General features: G+C 36.6%; 1 protein-coding gene across 4 annotated transcripts in view; it reads left to right on the top strand.

Moving 5' to 3' along the window:
- PLS1 (plastin 1) overlaps positions 1-18,048 on the top strand; it is a 48,286-nt gene extending 30,238 nt beyond the window's left edge. For all 4 annotated transcript variants that reach the window (XM_087739316.1, XM_087739314.1, XM_087739317.1 and 1 more), the window contains exons 7-16: positions 990-1,155; positions 1,251-1,393; positions 2,910-3,005; positions 4,574-4,769; positions 9,835-9,913; positions 11,115-11,229; positions 11,976-12,109; positions 13,051-13,174; positions 15,892-16,016; positions 16,530-18,048. In XM_087739316.1, coding sequence (XP_087595442.1) covers positions 990-1,155; positions 1,251-1,393; positions 2,910-3,005; positions 4,574-4,769; positions 9,835-9,913; positions 11,115-11,229; positions 11,976-12,109; positions 13,051-13,174; positions 15,892-16,016; positions 16,530-16,665 — 1,314 coding nt within the window. In that variant the 3' untranslated portion in view covers positions 16,666-18,048. The remainder of the gene's footprint in view (positions 1-989; positions 1,156-1,250; positions 1,394-2,909; positions 3,006-4,573; positions 4,770-9,834; positions 9,914-11,114; positions 11,230-11,975; positions 12,110-13,050; positions 13,175-15,891; positions 16,017-16,529) is intronic.
- Positions 18,049-19,197: the final 1,149 nt, after the last annotated feature.

The following is a 19,197-nucleotide window of genomic DNA, read 5'->3' as shown; positions in this document are numbered from 1 at the left end:
AATGATGCATTTTCAGTAGTGGAGAGTGGCTTGGACAGAAGATGAGAAGCTCTATTTTTAAATGTGTATGAAGTCATGAATATATTTGAGAGAAACAGTTTTTAAGACCTCAGTTTGGGTATAAGAAAACAGGTCTGGAAGAGGGAAGTAGATCCATACGTCACCAGCCTAATGAGGAGAAAAAAAAAAAAAAAACAAACCTGATTAAAATCCTCAGTTAATTGGCAGCCTTTTCATTTCAGGCTGTGACATTAAAATATGAAAAGTGAAAACATACCATGTTCTAAATCCTCCAAGTGGGTTTTGTAATCTCTGCTTAGTTAAAGATGTGTCAGCAAAGATGATACTGCATGTGCTTGTCGTCTCCATAGATAGTTAAAACATGACACAAGGAAATAGAGAGTAATACTTAAAGAGCTGCCAGGTATTTTTTCTTGGAATGTTTCATCTGTGACAATCATTAGCTTTACTTTCAGTGTCAGGATGTTGAATTGCCGTGATTTTCCTATGCTGTCTGTTCAATTACCGGCTGACCCATTTATCCAAGCCGCTCTTAAGCTGTATAAGATCCAAGGTGGGATGACAGTGATGTCAGTAGCCTCCTGCACAGGGCAGAATTCCACATGAGCATGTCTTTCCACAGGATCAAGCCCCTGATATTTTGACCAGTATTGTTTAATTTGTGTATGTGATACTTCGGAGTTACAAAAATATTCTGATTAGCGTATTCCTCAGCAATCCAAGCTGCAGAAGGTGGTCCATGATTTTTTGGTGGGTCCATGTTAAACACTGTCAATAATGTTTTCTGTTAAATTTTGATAAGATACGTGGTGGTTCACAGAAAAATCTCCAGAGTGCCATTTTCCACTGGGAACCATTGAACTAATGCATTATTTCTTATAACTTCCAAAACTTGCAAACTTTAACATGAACAAATTTGCTAAGAATTACAACCTCATAAATTTGTTAAACAATGATATTCCAAATAGGAAAACCTAAACCTGGCTCTGAACTCAGCATCTGCTATTGGATGTACAGTTGTCAATATTGGATCACAAGATTTGCAAGAAGGAAAACCACACTTGGTGTTAGGACTCTTGTGGCAGATCATTAAAGTTGGTCTTTTTGCTGATATTGAGATCTCCAGAAATGAAGGTAAGGGAAATGCCAGGTATAGCAATGTCTGCAATTTGGAATTAACTGAGATCACAATAGCAATGATTTCAGCTTTCTTTCAAACTTGCTTTTAGCTCTTATCACCTTGCTAAATGAAGGGGAAGAACTAGATCAGTTAATGAAGCTTTCCCCAGAAGAGCTCTTGCTACGCTGGGTGAACTACCATCTGGCCAATGCAGGGTGGCAGAAAATCAATAACTTCAGCCAAGACATTAAGGTATGTAGTTATCGCTCTGATAATTGAACATAATGGTATTTAAACACAATATGCATAGAAACAAATGAGTCAGATCAGAAGTGTTTAGAATTGTACTCATCTGCTTTTTATAGCTATAGGTTCATCCTGCATTTTTCAACACTGAAAGAGCATTATTTTGATCTCTCATATCCTATTCAGTTGCTTATACCATGTACTATCACATCACAGTGTAAAATGAACATTTCCAACAAGCTCATATTCAGGGAAGTTCTAATGTTCTAAGGTTTTTATTAGAGTTACTTAGGACAATTCGCGCTACCTTATTAGTTACCTTTTTCTTGTCCATCCTTCCCTGCTCCTGGGTCTGTGGAAACCCATCTTTTCTTCCTTTTGTTTTATGGAAGAAGCGTATGGTTTTAAATCTCCTCCCGGTGCATATTTGCTAATGGTGATTGGCCTTCGTACCTAGCATTCTACAGAAGAGTAGGAAACCTCTTGAGGAAAGAACAGTTATTCAGAGGGCTGTCTGAAGTAGCTACTGATTCTTGATCCAAGGAGAGAGCAGCCCCCCTCAATCACTGTGCTTTGCTGGTGTGCCAGTTTACTGACACAAGGGGACTGAAAGGCATGTTGGTGCCTTGGGGCAGATGGCAGATCTGCATAATTCTTTTCTCTTCTTCAGTCATTCTGTATAAGGTATGCAGAGCACTGTAGTAAGTCCAGTTGAAGAGAGAAAAACCCAACTTTTTAAAGCTAAAAGCAAAGGAGGAAGATTCCCTAAGGTGATAAGACCTCTTTTCACTGAAGAAAGCCATGCCATTAATTGCTAGTTATATCTCTTCAAATGCCACCAAGGCGGCTATTATTAAAGCAAACCTGCAACTAGGGTTTTATATGAGAACTGCTACTATGGTAAAAATATTACATGCTATTTAGGAGAAGTATTGAATACTTCTAAAACTAGCAGGTTTTTGTTTTATTTTCCTAGTTTCTTAGTGGGGAAAAAAAACAGAAGGGTACTGAAAACTGCATCAAATAAATGTAATTTCTTTTGTCACCATAGATTCATCCTGAAAGAGCCACTTTGCTCTCCATTTTTAATTCCAATTACCTTGTTGATTAAGGAAGACCAAAATTTTTATAAAACTGTCTATTTGAAAAGGATAGTGAAGGAATAAAATACCAATACTGAAAATAAGATCCATAATGAGATTTTTTTTTGTGGGTAACCTATATAAATTTGCCTTAAATACCTGAATTACAGCTGTCTAGTTCACATCCAGCAGAAAAAAATTTAACTAACGTTGTCCAGAATAATTAGCAGACATTTCCTTTTCTCTGTCATCTGGCTAAATAAGTTCTATGAGAAAAAATGTAGTAAAATGGCTGTATGACCTCATCCATGTTCACTGAAATTAGGATGCTATATTTTTTTACTTCTGTGGCTTTTGAATTGAACTATAAAAGCAGTAAATGGCTAAGAAAGGCTACATACTTGCTCATACTTTTTAAAATATTACACTGCTTGTTTTAGGATTCAAGAGCATACTACCATCTGTTAAATCAGATTGCACCCAAAGGAGATGATCTTGATGAACTGCCCATTAAAATTGACTTTTCAGGATTTCATGTAAGTATCCAGAAACATAAGAATAGACTGGAATTATCTGAGACCTCTATGTATGCATCCAACATCCTGGTTACAAGGCTGTCCTAGAATCCTCTTTTGTTTTGTGACACATACAAAAGCTCAGTCAGATTCCTCAATGTCACAAAAGCTTAAATGGGTGAAAACTTGAGTAAAGTTCCAGGGTGCTGCTGAAACAGGATAATGCATCCTGCAGTCTAAAATTTGGAGCTATGTTTTACTTGGAGTAGTGTCTAACCATTTTTTATTTTCAGTTGGGTCCTCCAACGTGAATATTACAACATCCTGCTTCAGTTCTGCTCTTCTGGAATTCAGACAAGGAGAAAGAGTAGATTTCACAAACCTTGTGATCCTTCCTCAAACCATATAGCATTCAGAAATAACACGTGAGCTGTTCCAATAACCACCAGGAAAGTGGGGCAACCATCAGGCTTTAAGTTGTAAAGGGATAGAGGGTCTAAAACCAGCCTAGGTAGATCTGAAAACACTTTTCACTAAGCTGCTACATAATGCTCGTTGGAAGGATTATTCTGCATTTGACAAAAATTGAACTGCATGCCTAAGATATAGATATCTATATATCAATCAGAATCTTAACTAGAATCTCGTTATTCATTATAATAATGAAAACCCACATGCAAAGTTTTATTTGCATACAAGCTTTAGTCTTCTCAAACTCCTTCATGAGGAGAGCTCTGTTTTATTTGTTTGCTTTTGTTTTGGCATTTTTTTGGGAGTGAGAAAGCATAGTAGTTCATTTTTCCCTGTAATTTCTTACAGTTCATATGATCATGTTCTGTAATGGGTTATAAACCAGTATCAATAACATGTAACAACTTGTTCTAGAGCAAGTTTCTGGTTGAGTATACCAATGCTGAATTACTGACTGTTATTCAATTGTGACAGTAATTCAATTACTGACTCATTTCCCTATGAATAGTAACTCTTAGTGTTGTGAAGATCAGAGGCAAAAAGTATATGCTACATGGTTTTGAAGACTGATTTATTCTATGTAGATTAATAATAAGGACAAATAAACAAAATAACACATAGGTTATTGACTTAAGACAATTCAGAGGCAAAAATATTAAAAGGAAAGCAAGGTAGTGGATTATCACATTCTGAAGCATTAAAATTCTTATTGAGGGTGTCTTATTTGGGCGTCATCTGTAATTACTGTGCTTCAGAATATCAGTTTAAAGCAGTGAGGGTGAACCTATGGCACATGTAGCAGAATACGCAGTGCAGGAATCAACAGCCTGGAAACGGAAATATAACTACTACACCTCTGGCTGCTACTGCTGTTGCTGTGGTTCATGAGGAATGCTGTGCAGGCAGCCACAGAAGCAAAGGACAGAAAGAAAGTGGAAGGAAGATGGGAAGAAGGGAATTATTATGGGCTGTAAGAGCTAGCTCAGGCATTGGGAGAATGAGGGAAGAACTGACACGGGTCACTTAAAGATTTGCTGAACTGAAGATTCAGTAAAGAATGGAAACATGCTAGTATTCATTATAAATTAATTGTGTTGGTTTTTTTTTTTTTCTTTTAGGATAAAAATGACTTGAGGAGGGCTGAATACATGCTCCAACAGGCAGATAAATTGGGCTGCAGACAGTTTGTAACTCCAGCTGATGTGGTTGCAGGCAACCCTAAACTCAATTTGGCTTTTGTTGCAAATCTCTTTAACACATATCCAGCCCTACACAAGCCTGACAATTCATCTTACGATCTCAATTTATTAGAAGGTACTCAACTTACTAAGCATACAGAGGATAAGAATATTAGTGATTTCTATTTAAGTATTCCTTCTAGGTTGTAATATAGGATCCCTGTGTGATGGTGCCTGTATTAACAGCAGCATGTAGAGCTTTCTCACTAGCTCTTGATATAAGCCTTAGTAGAAGTCCCCGTTGCTGTGAATATTGTTCACTTGTGTTAGTCCAACCAAAGGCTATTCCTGAATAACCTTCTGTCATTTGTTTGCAGGAGCAAAAACTGTCCTCTTACTCCCCTTCCGGTTTCCTGTGCTTCTTTCCATACCTTTTATATTTTAGCTGATGCACAAATTCTAGCCTTCCCTAATTTGCAGTGCTATAATATGCAACTACAATAGTCTTTTAAAGTACTTTTCATGTATTGTGTTTATATATATATATATATATGTGCATATGTTTACTAGTTTGTTTGCCTTTTAAAACAGGAAGCATTAAAAAAAAAGGCTTCTGTATCAGCAACTTATATAGATCCTAGCATATCAGCAAGTTTGGACTTTAACTGTACAGTTCAGATCCCTAATGCTAGAGAGAAAGGGATAATTGGTAGCAATCTTTGGCTGTTACCCTTTCTGTGGACCAGCTAATTTAGGATAATGAAATGGCTCCTGCCAGTGTATTTCACAGTTGTTCACTGATCTCAAAGGAATGGTGAGAATCAGGGGTGCCGCACTCGGGAGAATCATCAGCAATGTTCACATATTCCTCTGCACTGCCTACTCCTGCCTTCCTCTTACTGTTCCTATCAGGTTTCCTTTCCATCTAGGTGAGTCCATCTTCCTTTGCTCCTCTTTTTTTCATAATTTGTCTGCTCTGCTGCATCCCTGTTTCACAAGTCTTGTATCCCTCAGACCACTCCCGTTTCAGGCTTCCTGCTCTTCTAGTATCAGCTGGGTGCCACCTGTGGTAGAGGTATCAGAACACAGGAGGTAGTCTTTCAGCTCTGATATCCCTAGTCACTGCAGTCCCTGCTACCCAGGACAAATGATTGAAGGAAAGGCCTATTCTTCCTCTGCTGCAATTTTGTTAGAAATATATGCTCTTGGAAATGTATACAGGAGCTGCGTGGAGGTGGAATATGTTCTGTTGAGCTTCTCTGTTCTGAATATAAAGTTGCAGGTGTGATTTGAAATCCTGAAAACGTGGTCAAATTTAGAAGAGTTTTCATTGGCCTGGCAAAAAACAGCTGAAATACTTTCTGAACTTTCCTAAAATATTTTGAGGAGATCAAAGTCTCAGCTAAAACAGTTTGTAAAAAGTTACAATCGCCTGAATGCTAGATTATGATTTTGTAATGATAAATATTGGACCAATTTAACTCTACTGTTTATAGTATATATTTTAGATATGGATAATCATGCCAATGTTATCTGTTCAAAGGCAAGTAGACAACTGTCCTTTGCCCCAAAATACTAATTCCTGTGGTGTCATGTAGATCTAAATCATCAAAATAGTTATTTCAACCAAAAGACGATGTTGTTAATGTGTTTTTCTGTTAATTTGTTTTATTTTTTCCATAAAATCCTGTGGTTTTACTGATGTTTTCTCAAGGTAGTGTTACATAAAATATAAGACATTCAGTTCTTTATAGTTTCGTCATAGATTGTCTGTTGAAATCTGACTCATAATTTATAACGCTTTCCTATTTTGCTTCATGAAATGCAGATTTGACCCCTCCTAATGTAGGTACTGTATTTAGTACTTTTCTGTACTCCATCAAAGTGTTTATTCTGCAATTCTTCTCCCCCCCACCCCCAGTGTTTTAATCATCTCTGTCCTTTTCTGGATGATTGGTTGATTTTTGCATTGTTCTTGTATTTTTCTATTGCTTTAATATGCCGTCATAAGTAAAAGAGAAGGAAGAAAAAAAAAAAAAAAAAAACAACAAAACCCCGCAGGTCTAACATGATGCATATAAAATGGGGGTAGGACTTGCAGTAAGTCAAATGCCATATAGTTCTTCCTGTGGGTTTAACCAGTAGGGGCCTTCCATGAACCAAGATGTAAAGGTCTAGGCATGTGTGGGTGAGTAGAGCTTTCCGAAAGTCTTGATTTTCCTACATTAAATTCCATCTTTTCAGTGACTGTTCCACCCAAAAATTACAAATGGCTGTTCTCTTTGGTTTAAGACAACGAACACTGTGCACAAATTGACATCTGCTCTGATAATGCTTAACAAGTCTGGTGATGTGCACTTATATACAGAGAGAATATTCCTCAGGTATACTGACATAGCAAAATCAACATTTGATACTATGTGGGGATGGAGGGGGGAGTCCTGACCTCAGTCAATGCATGACCTTTCACTGGGTGTTGCTGTTGCTCTGAGGAACCTCTCATTTGTGGGGAAGGCAGTAGAGTTTGGAGTCTAAGTCCCATAGAAAGCTGAGTCCTTGGGGGGAGGAAGAGGAGGGACTTCTGTCCACCCGCATTCCCTCCAGTGTAGATGTCCTCTGCTGCTATTGCTTAGTCCACTGGCAGCCTTCAAGGCTGTTATGACAAGAGGGTTAACTACTCCCACTCAGGCCAGCTGAACCTAGGGTGCAAATTGCATCTTGAGCTCTGTTGATTTTCAGAGAGAACTGTAGGTATTTGGAGCCCTTTAGATTCTTGATCCCATCCCTAAGGCTACTCCCCACTCAGTTCGATAGTATAATGATCTCAAAGAAAGAGATGGCAATAAATATAAAGGATACTACCAAATTTGCTCCTCTCTCTTTTGTGTAGCTCTGCCCCCTTTCTGCAGTTTTCCAATGATTTTGGCTATCTGCTGCACCACTCAGCAGAAGATATGCTCCTGGTAGGATCACAAGGTATATTTTGAATAAAAGAATAGAGAGAAAAAATTGGTCAATTCCCATCCATCTGGAAAACTTATGAATGCTTATGTGTTGCATGATGAAGGGATTTGTTTAGAGTGGCATATTAAATATAGTGTGCTGGGTTTAGTTCCTGTATTCCCACTATTGCAAAAGGGTGCTGCCCAACTTGCATGCTCCTGCTCCTGCTTGGCTACTTTGGATTCTTTTGACAGTGTTAAGCATGCATTTTAAAATTCTCAGTCTGAGTGCAGTTGCTGAGTATCTGGTTTTGTAGCTACGCTTGGTTTAGTAAGAGTTCATTAAATAATCTTTGCAACGGACAAGTGTTTCTAAAAGCACTTTGCATTCAGTATTTTGGGTATTGCAAACCAACTCTCAAAGCTCAGTAAGCCTAAAAACTTCAAAAAAAGAAAAAAAAGCAAAAGGGACTTGCTTCAAAATACTATAACCTCTTAAGTTACTCTTTATAAACTTAAGTTATATCTCATGCTTGTATTTTGAATGTATCTTCTTATGGAAAAATGCTTATATTTTTGCTAACTTTGTCATAAAATGTGATTCTTCGTTGTCTTTTAAATTTTGTTGTGGGAAGAAATACGTGAAACAAAGCTGACTACCTGAAGACCTTGCAGAATAGTATTTTTCTTTGTTTCAGCATGTATTCATCAGTGACTCTTTGGTAATTTTTACAAGTAAATCTTCGAAACAAATACTAGTTTGAATTGCATATGAAAGACCTCATAATTTAGAAAGAAAATATAGCAGTAGGATGAATATTATCTATTTCATAATAACTGGAAAGTAACTGGTAAGCTGGCTGAAGCTTTTTAAATAAAATTTATTCTGTTAGAAAATGTCTATTACAGATGAAATTTCTGAATTTAAATTTTTATAAATATATTTTGAAGTTCAGAGCTCTTTGTATAAAAGGGGAAGAGACCTAAATTAAAATTGTAACCTCGATCTAAAAATCAATGTTATGACATAGGTCTATTTGATGGAAAAATAATATTAAAGAGGTTTTCTTTCTATTCTAATGATAAATACATGTTTATACAGTAGCTTCATTTTGCAAAACATTCATTGTTCTGTAGTCAACATAGAACTGCAATACTAAATGAGACAGTTTTCATGCTACGTAAACCTCATTAGACAAACTCAGTACCATTATCCTCTAAGGAACAAATGAAAAAAGCAAAGAAAAATCTTACTCAGGTTTTTGCATGTTTCAGTCCTGAGAAATCTGTTCTTTCATTGTTTGGGGAGGTTTTGTCCCTCCTCAATGTCCTTTCTGTTTTCTTAACTGTGGATTATCAGCCCCCGGGGAGCAAAGCAATGAGGTTATTCCAAGTTCACATATTCAGGCTAAATATTTTCTTAAATGCTGTTCTTTGATGTAAGAGGAAACAGCTTATGCAACACTGATTCACATGCAATTGGCGACAGATACATTGTTAAAATTTATGTAATGTTGTATATAGAAAAGTAATGTATTACTGCAAACTGTAACTTTATAGAGAAAGAGTGTTAGTTTTAGGAACTCACGATTACAATAGATAAAAACAATCTAAGTCAGGAAAGTGAAGGTCTTTTTTTATTTTTTTTTTTTCCTACTGAATTTTCTGCATTTCTCATAAGCAGGCTTGCTAGTTAAAACTGCAAGAATAACTAGCCCCTTTGGCAGTATAAATAGCTTCAAAAATTTAACTGAATTCACAAATTAATACTGGGAATGTCTGTGTGGAGGGAAGTGGAGCTGTAGTTTCTGCAGTTTGGTGCAATTGCAATAAGCATGTTAGTGCTAACTTTTAATAAAAATATGCTGTTTCAAACAGATTTAAAGATACCATTGAATGCAATTTCCACTGATTTTGGGTTTAGGAAATTATTATTAATCATCACTATTTTCTCCATGATATATTAATTATCTGAAATATAACCAAACAAACTGTCTATTTCTGTATGTTATCAAATTGTATTTACACAGAAAAATGTAGTCTAATAGTACTCCCTGTAGTGCCTCTGGCCTTGTGCCCAGAACTGAGGGACTCTGAATTTGATAGAATTGCCTTGACTTGTTGGCCAGCAGGGACTACTGTTAGGGAAAGGATCAACTCCTTTGGGCGGGGGGGCAGAGGGGTGTGAGAGTCATTTAAACAGGGCTTATTAAAGTGTTTTCTCCAGTAATTTATATAGAATTATATTTGTCACCATAGGAGAAAGTAACGAAGAAAGGACTTTCAGAAACTGGATGAATTCACTGGGTGTAAGCCCATATGTTAATCATTTATACAGGTAAGGCTTTTTTTTTTTTTTTTTTTTTTTAAACAATAATTGAATTTCTCTTGGATGACAGGGGAAGAAAGAAGAAGGGAAGAAGAAAGGTAACTTGTATTTCTACTAGAACAGTGATTTCCAGGTTTCCACACAGGGTGATAGGAACTTCAAAACTGGTCTGTAGAACTGCATTAAGCAGTATCTGACTCAAATACTCCACTCATGATCTAGAAATACTAGAAAATCTACAAAGTTTTTATGTGCTCCCCTCACTCGTACTTTGAATTTTTTTTTTTAAAAAGTTGAAGTAATTATGTTTTATAATGCATGGTTTTTATTTTCTCTCATGACTGATGAAATGACTGCAAACCTATTAAAACAGTAATGCAATTCTAAACTATAAGAAAGGGTAGATGTCTGCTGAGTAGACTGTAAGAATCTATGCAGTGTGGTATTCCCTCAAAACAAAGGGCTTGTTAGCATGCTTTTTAGATGCTTCTGATCATTTCCAAATTGTGCCAGCAGTTGATTCAAATCCTATAAATAAAAGATGGGATATAGGGAGCAACTGGGAACATCTGCTTGCATGTATACTTGCTGTTAGGTTTCATTGTTTCTGTTTTCTGACCTCTGTGAAGTGAAACTTTCTGTAGGTAGCTTAATGTGGAGAGAGAATTTCATTTAGCAAGTAGCTGGAGGGATTATCAGGAATGCAGTTTATAATGGGAAAATAATACTTTTTCTAATATTCTTTTTTCACGAGATAAGTATATTGGTTTTGATTATTCTTTAGAAAAATATTGGCTTTGATTATTCTTTAGTAAAAATAGGTGCAGATAAAGCGTAAGTATTTAACATTTTGGAAAATTCTGAGGAAACTAAAACTATATCAATAAATGAAAAATCTTTAGCTAGATGTTTTATCTATTCCTACTCTATGAAAGCAATTGTTTAACTAAAGTTGGTAAAACCAGTGGCTGTGCTTACTTCACTGAGACTTGTGAAAATAATGAAATTAAATATACAATTTAATGTAAATAACTGCAGAAATCAAGCAATAGGATATAGGCCAGTTTCTCCACAGAATGACACAAATTTTTATTTATGTGACTGGAATTTTTCAGCAACTTACTCGAGACTTCTCAAAGTGTAATAACTTAACATTTTCATTGTGAATATGAGCTTTTGTACTTAAAAACATTGCTTTATTCTGGTTTAGTGACCTCTCTGATGCTTTAATAATCTTCCAATTGTATGATATGACTCGTGTGCCGGTTGACTGGAACCACGTCAACAAACCTCCGTATCCATTACTTGGTGGTAATATGAAGAAGGTGGGTAGATACTCTGTAACACAGTCCTGTCTCCCATTGTGCTGTTCGTAGTAATCTGGGTTGTCTATGTTTGCGTGCTACTGAGACAGTCCTGGCAAAGGGAAAAAAAAAAGCGGGGAAAAAAAAATCTTCCAGATACTATCCCAAGGAATAAATAGCACTTATAGCATATATCACTTCAGTTTCTAAATGTAGACACCTTTTGGCAATATTTAATTTAGTGTCTAATTAGGGTATATAAGTAAAAGTTTCAGGTCTGACACAGCTATCGTTGCCTGATGCTCTTCATTGTGATGTGTGTCCTCACAGAGCAGTTTTATATGCTGCCAGGAGAATTTGTGCAAGACTTGCAGAATCCAAGCTTTCAGTTAGTTTTGTGATCATTATGAAGCCAGAAATGTAGAGGGGAAAAAAAAATTACTGTCTTCTTAAGAACAAGCCATTTCAATATTTTTCCAAATTCAGTTTTGATGTAAGTATATGTTAATTCATTGACTTTAGAGAAAGTGAAGTTGGTTTTCTCAAGTGTGAAAAAAGATTATCATTGGAGTCTTGCATACTTGCATTTATAGTAAAAACTGTGTCATTTTAATCACAGTGTAGAAAGGCTAGAAGTCTTTCTCTAGCGCCAGATCTCAACATAGGTAACAGTAAGCCAAAGTAATTCAAAATACACATAGATTATAGGTCTATATTATAGAAATATTAAGGTGTTTTCATTATTTGCACACAACATTTATTTTTAGATTGAGAATTGCAATTATGCAGTAGAACTCGGGAAGACAAAAGCCAAATTCTCACTGGTTGGTATTGCTGGACACGATCTAAATGAGGGTAATCCAACTCTGACTTTGGCTTTGGTATGGCAGCTGATGAGGAGGTAAGTTAGGCACATTATATGATAGATGCGTACATATATGTGTCTGTGCATGTGTGTATATGTGTGTGTGTCTGTATATCAAGGCAAATTAAAGCTAGCGTTCAGTTCACCCAACGGGTATTTTATAGAGCCATCTCTAAATATCCCTCTTCTCCAAGATAAACTCTTATACATTTTTTTTTTTTTGTAGTTTTACATACTGTTTAGTGATTGAAACCATAATAGTGTATGTGTACCCATTATTTTATAGAGACAATTAAAATCTTAGACTAAAAACTGTGATTAAAATTATAAATCCTGTAGCAAATAAAAAGGGCACAACTTATTTCGTGTTGATTCCATGTATCTTTCTGTAAGTAGAGAGTAATTTAAATATTTGTAAAATCAAAAAAGAAAGATAAATAGGAAGAGGTGATGTATGCTATAGAAGTTAAAATAGGAAGAAATTTTTAGGCCATCACAGCTATAGTAATGTAACTTATAAAATCAAAATCTTGCTAGTGCACCGAGCAGGAAAAAAAATTATAAATTGATTTCAATAAAGAGTATTTTATTGCAAATATTTTCCACAAGTTAATTTTCTTACACCTACTGCGTAATGATTTTTTTCTCATGCTGTTATGATTCAGTTTTCAAGGTGACTTGGATGGTAGGGAGCCATTTAAGCTTATAACGTAAAATTAGTTATGATGTGCTGAGTAAAACAAATACATGAAGATGATGTAACAGTGAATATTATGAGGTTTGGGATTCTTGCAACAACTGAAAAAGTGATTTAAAGTACCAAATAGTTTATAAGGTAAGGGTACCTTATGAAGATCAGCACAGTAACAACGTCAAGTACTTAAGTAATATTTTACTTTTGCTTGTAGCTTGATACTGTTAGCAAAGCCAAGTTCTACCACTTACTTTAACTCAGACTCTTATCTTCTTTATTAAAGGTATACTTTGAACGTACTATCAGACCTTGGAGAGGGAGAAAAAGTAAATGATGAAATTATTATTAAGTGGGTGAATCAGACACTTGCAAAAGCAAATAAGAAAACTTCAATTACAAGTTTCAAGGTAATAAAATTAATTTACTTTTCTTCTTTCCACATAAAGTCAGATATGGGATTTTTAACCTGATCTGTTAACAATTTGGCTTTAACAGTGACTCTCCCATCAGCTAGCATAATTGTATAAGGAAATATTTCTGGCAGTCTGTGAATCTCCAAAAGTATTTTACAAGTCTATTAATAAGAAACAAAAAGAAATTATAATTGCTGCTGTAAGATCCAAAACAAAACAAAAAAAAAACAACAACAAAAAAAGGCTAAACTTTCAAAGGGGCTTCTGTCTGAAGTTCAGGCATGGCATGTAATGTTTCTGCCAAAATTTTGGATATAGGTACTCTCATGCTTTTACAAACATGAAAAACAATTTTGGAAATACTGGGGCCGGGGGTGGGAAATCACCATGTTTAGTAACAGCTGGTCAAAAACATGTACTCATGCGTGGCAGAGCCAGGAGACGGAGCCCTAGTTAACCAACGACGTCTTTTGTCATCATTGGCCCTGCTGATGTGCAGCAGGCCTGAATGAAACAGGAACTTTTCCCATTCAGCAAATATGAGCAAATTGATAAAGGAAGCTTTCCTTTCACATTTTTAAAGTGTTAGACACAAAATAAGTCATATGTATGTGGTGTGGTTTAACCCCAGCCGGCAACTAAGCCCCACACAGCCACTCACTCACTCCCCCCCGCATTGAAAAGGGGAGAGAATCGGAAAAGTAAAAGGGAGAAAACTCATGGGTTGAGATAAAGACAGTTTAATGGGTAAAGCGGAATCTGTTCGCGCAAGCAAAGCAAAACAAGGGCTTCATTCACTACTTGCCATCGGCAGGCAGGTGTTCAGCCATCTTCAGGAAAGCAGGACTCCATCATGTGTAACGATTCCTTGGGAAGACAAACGCCGTCACTCCAAATGTCCCCCCCCTTCCTTCTTCTTCCCTCAGCTTTATATGCTGAGCATGACATTATATGGTACGGAACAGCCCTTTGGTCAGTTGGGGTCAGCTGTCCCAGCTGTGTCCCCTCCCAGCTTCTTGTGCACCCTCAGCCTCCTCACTGGTGGGGTGGGGTGGGAGGCAGGAAAGGCCTTGACTCTGTGTAAGCACTGCTCAGCAATAGTGAAAACATCCCTGTGTTATCAACCCTGTTTTCAGCACAAATCCAAAACATAGCCCCATACTAGCTATGATGAAGAAAATGAAGTCTACCCCAGCCAAAACCAGCAGAGTATGCCAGGTGTGTCATGCTGAATCTCATTCTTTAGAAATGGTAGATTAATAATTGCACTTGCATGCAAATGTAACATTCTTATAGAGGTTCACTGTATACTCTGAAACAGTTATGTCTGTGGTTCACACCAGGAATGTAAGAACCTAGCAAGTTAAATATTTGAGACCTCACTGTGTTATGAAATTGAATTAGGTAAGCATTAGGCAAAAGGTAATATCAAATAATTTTATAGAACAAAATATTTAATTTTTACTCTAGAAGGTAACTTAGGCCTTCCTCTTCTTAAAAGGGATTGCTGCTTTTCTTGTTTCTACGTAAATTGTAATAATGGTGGTATAAGTTGAAAGTATGAAGAGAATCTGTCACAACATCTTGCTTTCAGTATCCCTGTGGTTTTTGGGAGGTGTTGGTTGTGTTTTTAAGGTAATTCATCTGATGGTAGACCAATAAAGATAAGGAACTACTGATGTAAAGTGACATTATTCGGTATACCTTTTGTACTACTGATTCTTAACAACATTCACATATATATTGTCTTTCACAATTTGAATTTTTGTCTGTATTTTGGGGTTACTGCAGCAAGCAAATTGTGTAGCAGAGAAAGCAGAAATCCCTGATATTTACTGTGGACTATGAAAGCAAAGTTCTGTTGAATTGCTATTAGTTCAAACAATAAAAATGACAAAGGTGTGTTTTTTGGCTTATGGTCTTGGGGAGATACTGCATGCTTTCAGTGTCTTCAAGCAGATTTATATTACTATTTTTAAATGTATAATTAATGTGGTGGCTCTATGGGACTTTACTGCATTTGAAATCATAATTCTGACCTGGTGGTGAAGGCAGCCATGTCACCTGGCTTACCTGCCGAGCCCCTGCAGGAACAGAGCCAGCCTCGCTGGCGCTGCCTGCTGACTGTTGGTTTGACATCATCAGCTGCTTATCTGCCTTAACAGTTGGGAAGAAATAATTGCAGCAATAGCACTTGCTGTTTTAAGAATAGAAAACACGTCTGTATATTAAATACAAAATACAGACTGCTTGTACTAGCTCAGAATACCATCTGAGTTGAAAAATTATAAAAAGAGTGAGCCACAAACCACTGCAGAAAATAATTCCATTACAAGAAAAGGAGAAAATAAAAGTAGTTGGGGGACGTAAATACCTTTTCATTGTCTTGAAAGTCTGGTCCTTGGACTTGTTTTAAAGTTCCCTTCCTTCCTTAGGGAAGGAGGGGAGTTTCTTTCATTAAATAAGTTTAAACCATTTGTGTAATAGTAATAATAATATCAACACTGAGTGTGAACCTTATCATTTTTGATTGTGGAAAAGTACATTAGACCTCATAAAAGGGAGGAAAAAACCTTCCTGCAATAAAGTAACAAAACATGCTGCTGTCTTTCAATAGGTATGTAAGATGTGCTGTAGGGTTTTTTTGCATTGTGAAGACAGAATAATCAAAGAAAATCCCTTATACTAATCCTCTGATTGTTTTCTTTTAGGACAAATCAATTAGCAGTAGTTTACCTGTCCTAGATTTAATAGATGCCATTGCACCAAAAGCAGTTCGTCCAGAAATGGTCAAGAGAGAAGATCTTTCTTACCAAGACAAATTGAATAATGCTAAGTAAGTTTTAAACGAATGCTTTGTATTTTCCTAAAGTGCAGGAAATGCATGAATTCATGGTGTAATTAATGATTTACTGATTTGGTAACAGAGAGAGATTACATGAATATTAGTTGATTTGTTTCAAATAGAATATATTATAAATTCTAATATTCTAGAGCTATTTTTCTAGCATATTTAAAATATGAACTCAAATTCATGATTTGAGCTGATATGGGCTGATTTGGGCTGATACGACCTACCGGCACTCCACTGCAATTAGTTTATTAATAGCCTGCCATAATCCATAGTGGCTTTTTGACAAAAATAAATGCTTTGATAACCAGTAGCAAAACATCTGCCAGTACAATTGCTAATACATGCTTTCTTCACAATAATGTCCACTTTCTCATAGAGCATAAATACTGACTGAACAGGCTTATCCTGCTATTAGTCTGTTGTTGTTCTTGTGAATCCTGGCACACTAGTAGATGCAAGGAAAATAACAATATTTATTTGCTCTTGTTTTCCAAGGTATGCCATTTCAGTTGCCCGAAAAATCGGTGCTCGTATATATGCTCTCCCAGATGATCTGGTTGAAGTGAAGCCAAAAATGGTGATGACAGTGTTTGCATGTTTGATGGGAAGAGGACTGAACAAAGTAAAATAATGAAGAGATGTAATATAACTTTTCTGCCACATTAAGCACGGTGAATGCCTCGCAGTTTACAGAGTTCTGAAGCTTATTATAAAACGAGAAAATTTGTATGCACAAATATACTCATTAATTATGTTTTAATAATGTTTATATTAGTTAAAATTTTATTCAATTTCATAACACATTGATTATGTATGGGCAATGTTGTTTTCAGAACATCTTCATTACCAAATTAACATCACAGATTTGTATTGCTTTAAAAAAAAAACCCACACCATATCAATCAAGCTTCATTCATATTAGTTTCCATAGCATTGTAAGAATCTGTATCATTTTACATATGTTATTTCGGGACCTATTGTGAAACATTGTTTGATTTTTGTGGGTATCACTTACAGGTGCATTCCAGTCTGACTGTATTACTCCTAACTGCACAAAAGTTATCATCTTTGCCTTATTCTTGGAGAGCTTAACTCCTGTTGAAGCCAATGAGAGTCTTGCCATTGACTTCAATGAGAGCAAGTGAAGGCCTATGATAATGTCTGGAAACTAATGAGTATTGATAAAGCTGATGAAACTTTTTTTTGTGGGAATAACCTTTAAATACATGTAGTTGTTTTGTTTTGTTACTAAGCAGGAGCTTTTACAGTCTGTGTCTTAAGAAAAAAGAGCAAATAGTAAGCAGAAATGTAATCATGTCATTATTAGGTCTACAGATGCATTAGCTTTTGCAGTTGGACTAAACATCTGATTTTTTTTTTTTTAATTTTTCATAAAATATTGTGTAAGAAAACAATAAAGAGCTGGCTAGTCCAGTTTGGGGTTTCACATTAATGTATTGCATTTCCTTACAGATTGCTCCTTTGATTTTTTCCGAAAGTGTATATTGTGTGTAGAGGTTTTGTCTAGAAAGACCAGTGCATTGTCTGGATGATATGAAATCCATAATTATTTTCTTATTAATTTTAAAGTAAGTATTTGTACTCCTTTGTCTGCAGCTGTAAATTTTCACCAAACATTCTGGAGCTGGACATTTAATAAAGTTGTTACCGGAAGCCAAACAGTAAGAAAGAAAGAAAACTAAAAAAAAAAAAAAATCTTTCATTTTTATTTACAGTATTAAGCTGCTACTTTCTCAGCTCCTGAAAACAGTCCTCAGTGTGGCAGAACACAAGAATCATGATGAGTGAACAGTTGGACTAAGCTTTATATCTTCAGTATCTTGCACAACATATTAACAGAAAGAAGATGCACCCATTTAGTTTCTATTATATAAGGCAATACTGGGAGTTGAGAGAATTAAGTGCTTGCATTTAGACCCATTTGTCTCTGTTTACTCGTTTGTATTGTCTGGACAAGAATAAATTATTAAAATTTACTTGGTTTCTATTCCCAGTTCCCAGTGATGACTGAGTGTTGCACAGAATTTGAGTGGTTTGCCCTGATTCTGGAGACGAATCAGTCTAAGTCCTTATTAAAGATAGGCTAAATTGAGGCTTACTTAATTTCTCTACCATAAGAATAAATTATCTCTTCTTGAGATGGGCAGTTCTAAAGTACTGTATTTACCTGCCCAGGCGCTCAGCAACTTACTCTGTAAGGGTCAGTATTTACTATTGTGTAAACTATTGCTGTAGTGTTTTGTTCTCTTTAGGAAAAAGTCTGCTACAATTATGTGGCTCATTATTATACATCCAGAATTACTTTAAACTTTGATTAAATTGAAATGGGTTTTCAAGGGCAACCATCTCATGCTTGTCAGCATAAAAGTTTGACATACAAGCTAACGAAGAGCTACATGTTGAAGGATAAATGACAGCTCACATCATCTGGAAAGAATTGTCTTCTCAGAATAATGTTAGTTTTAAATAGTGCAAGATGTTAACCAAACAAGATTTTTCGAAAGGAAGTTCAAAGAACAGTGAGTCAGACTTTCAGCTTACACTATTCACTATAGTTCCTCTGAAGTTGGTAAAGCTATGAACTCTGCTTCTGTGCCTCTGCAGGCTGCTAACGTACACTAAGGAAGCTTTTGGTAAGTTCTTCTATCTTGTACTAGAGTAATGCACAAAAAAACAGTTTGCGTCTGGTAGCTCATGTAACACATAAATGTCTTTTTGAAGGTATGGCACACAATTTTAATCTGAAAAGGGAAAACAAATAGATATGCTTCTAGAAGTTAAGAAAAGTTAATGAAAGACAGTTTAACAACTCGTGCCCTAAGCAGTTGAAGCTGTACAGCCTGGTGCTGGGGTGAGCAGGGCCGCAGTTACTGCAGCAGCTGGCAGAAAAACAGCTGGAAGGGAAACCGCCGGCATGGGGACCGGCAGCGGTTAGGTGCTGGGGACGTGCTGGGGCGTCTGTCCTCGGCGCCTCACCCTGGGGGGAGACGAGGAGCTCCCCTGAGCTCCTGAGGGGCGCGGGCCCCGGCCCCCTAAACGCTGTCGGGAGGGAAGGGGAACGGCGGAGCCGCGGGAGGGGAAGAGAAGGGGGCGGCAGCCGGGCCCGGGGTGCCCCGCCGGACGCTCGGCCGCCCCGGCCCCC

Source organism: Nipponia nippon, unplaced genomic scaffold (genome assembly GCF_047370975.1).
Source record: "Nipponia nippon isolate SJK-2023a ecotype South Korea unplaced genomic scaffold, ASM4737097v1 scaffold_7, whole genome shotgun sequence".
NCBI classification, from domain to species: domain Eukaryota; kingdom Metazoa; phylum Chordata; class Aves; order Pelecaniformes; family Threskiornithidae; genus Nipponia; species Nipponia nippon.
This window is presented reverse-complemented; position numbering and strand designations above follow the sequence as displayed.